Source organism: Acanthisitta chloris, unplaced genomic scaffold (assembly GCF_000695815.1).
Source record: "Acanthisitta chloris isolate BGI_N310 unplaced genomic scaffold, ASM69581v1 scaffold39362, whole genome shotgun sequence".
In the NCBI taxonomy this organism is placed as follows: Eukaryota; Metazoa; Chordata; class Aves; order Passeriformes; family Acanthisittidae; genus Acanthisitta; species Acanthisitta chloris.
Genome location: NW_008661725.1, coordinates 2,502 through 5,042, shown reverse-complemented (window position 1 = coordinate 5,042; position 2,541 = coordinate 2,502). Strand labels below are relative to the sequence as shown.

Here is a 2,541-nt window from a genome sequence, read left to right as displayed (position 1 = left end):
CCAGCATGCAGAAATGGACATGAAGAGGTGGTTTACAATGGACTACTCTGCCTAAGGCAAGTTTACATGGTCAGAGTGAGGCACCTCAGATCCACAGGCAGCCCAGGACACCTCCCCCATGCTTTAAGCAGCAGTTGTAGGAGATACAACTGCGTACAGAGAGTAGGGACAGGGGGACTCTGTCTGGCCAGCGGTGCAAGGGCAGGAAAAAGAATAGTCCAAAACAATCCCCTTTATCTAGACTCTGGAGAAAGGACAGTCCAAGAGTAGAAATCTACCTTATCCACCACATCTCTTTGACAGAATGGGATGAAATATGCAAAAACTGATCTAAGAGGAGAAAAGTAGCAGCCAATTAACCAAGATACAACCAGGATACAAATGAGGTCTTAATGGTGGAAAGTGAGAAAGGTTTTCACAAAAAAAATATTATTGTAGATTTAACAAAATGCACAAGAATAAATAAAGAGAGGGAAAATAGCCCGAAGAGGCAAAACGTCCATGGTAGGAGCAAGTCATTTGGGAACGACAAACTGCTTGGGAAGAGCAAAGCACTCAGCCAGGATTTCTTCTGTTGTAATTACTTTGAAGCTGGTGCTTCTAAAGGCTCCTTTTATATCTCAGGTTTAAACAGTTCTGCTACGAGGAATTCTCTCGCTTGGGCAAGAAGTGACAAGAAACCTTTGCATCGTGAATGTAAACACGGAGCACAAGAACCTTAGGGATGGAATTATTACTACATTTCTGTGTCAGCAGCATGATGCAAAGCAGTTTTCTTTGTAAGGCTCTCTCCCTTCTCCTTTGTACTCCGCCCCCAGCAGAGTCAACAGCTGCAAGTGCAGAAGGAGCACAAAGCTCCCCAGCAGGAGCTCACCTTGCGGAAGGTTCGGTTCTGCCGCTGGAAGGGAAGGCTGGGGAAGCCCAGCCGAGTTGGCTTCAAGGAGACCCCAACAGGTGGTGGTCCCAGGAGGGAATGTCTTGTAGCCTGAGGGAAGAACTGCTGCAGTGCTGGCGCTGTCATGTTAAATCCACGCAGGTTTCCTGCAAAGGCAAACACAGTGTGTCACCTCCCTGCTCTGTGCAAAGGAGGCAACATCTTTCACCTGTGCAAACTGCAAGTATAGAGGGGAAGGGCTCCTCTGTGCAAGGGCCTGTCCTTCTCTTTGCACTGTGTGGCTGCTCTCTGCTCTAGCCTCTTCAGCACCCACAGAACCGTCTGATGTGATAGCAACCATTACTATGGATCAAGCTATTTAATTATGTCACTGCAGGCTAAGATGATTAGAGCAATTATTTGACCTGAGCGCAGTAGCACTTGTGTTTGCAACAAACAAGGTCTCACTTTTCAAAAATTCCCTGCTAAAAAAAGGCAAATTCAGCCCACGTGTGTGCAGCTGACAGCTCACACCACGGCACGGATGCTGCTCAGGACAAGCCAGTAACAGCATCTCATTTAAAACAACACTGGATTTTACAAAAAACACATCTCACAGTGCTCTCTGCCACCTGGTTGTCATGCAAGCTCAACCTGTCAACCTCTACTCTGACACTCCAGCCTCTGCCATCTCCAGTTATAGTGCTCTGTTTTCTCAACAGTTCTTTTCAGCATCCACAGACTGTTAACCAAGTCTCAGCAATTCCTTCCCAAGGCAGTCCCTGCCATCCCCATTTCAGGGCTGAGGGAGTGGAAGGACCCAGATGCCTCACTCACACCCTCAGCAGCTGTGCATCACTCTGGGAACCTGGACTTAAAGTGCCATTTTCCCCCCCTCACTGGAACTAGTGCACACTGCAGCTTCACAGCAGCTGTCAAAACAGAGCAGCAAAGTTTGGAGACAGGCACCCAAAACCTGAAAAACCAAGCTACACTGTTTAAAGCCTGCACCACAATGGGAATTACTCCCCATGCTTGTCTTCGAAAGGAATCTAATCTATTATTACTTCCCATAAATAATCCCTTACTGGAAAAGGCCATAGCTATATTAAAAAAATAATCTAAGACAAGAAATCATCATCTGCTCTCAGCAGTTTGGTATCTATAAAGAACCACACATCCATTTCAACAAGAAGTATTTATCTTTTCCTATTCCCACTGCTGAAGCCACACACAGCCACTGAATTATTTATGCTGATGTTTCCCAGGGACAGAAATGCTACAGCATCAGCTATTCTTACATGTAACCCATACCTGAATGGCCAAAAAAATTCAGACCCGTAAGATGGGCCACACTGGACATTGGCAACCATATTCCATGGAACGTGGTGTAGGTTATTCTAAGAGTCACAACTCAGCACACAGAGGTGAAAAGAAGAGGAATAATGCTAAGACAAAGTGCATGCAGAGTGTTAATTAACATACCTTATCCTGCTCTATCTAATTAGCCTCAGGCCCTTGGCACACTGCTTAAATACAACTTCTCAAGAGAAGATTTTGCTTCAGGGAAAAGGTCAGCCCATGGCAACATCAAACACACCTGCAAGGAGCATGGCTGACTGAAGTGCAGTCAGACTTTTTCCTGACAAGGTTATATATACACCAAC

At 45.8% G+C, this 2,541-nt stretch overlaps 1 protein-coding gene across 1 annotated transcript in view; it reads right to left on the bottom strand.

Moving 5' to 3' along the window:
* The window catches only part of CIZ1 (CDKN1A interacting zinc finger protein 1), a gene marked incomplete at its 5' end in the record, with an annotated part of 16,670 nt that overhangs the window by 13,052 nt on the left and 1,077 nt on the right, over positions 1-2,541 (bottom strand). Inside the window, one exon of the mRNA XM_009070322.1 lies at positions 875-1,041. Within this exon, the coding sequence (XP_009068570.1) occupies positions 875-1,041 (167 nt within the window). The remainder of the gene's footprint in view (positions 1-874; positions 1,042-2,541) is intronic.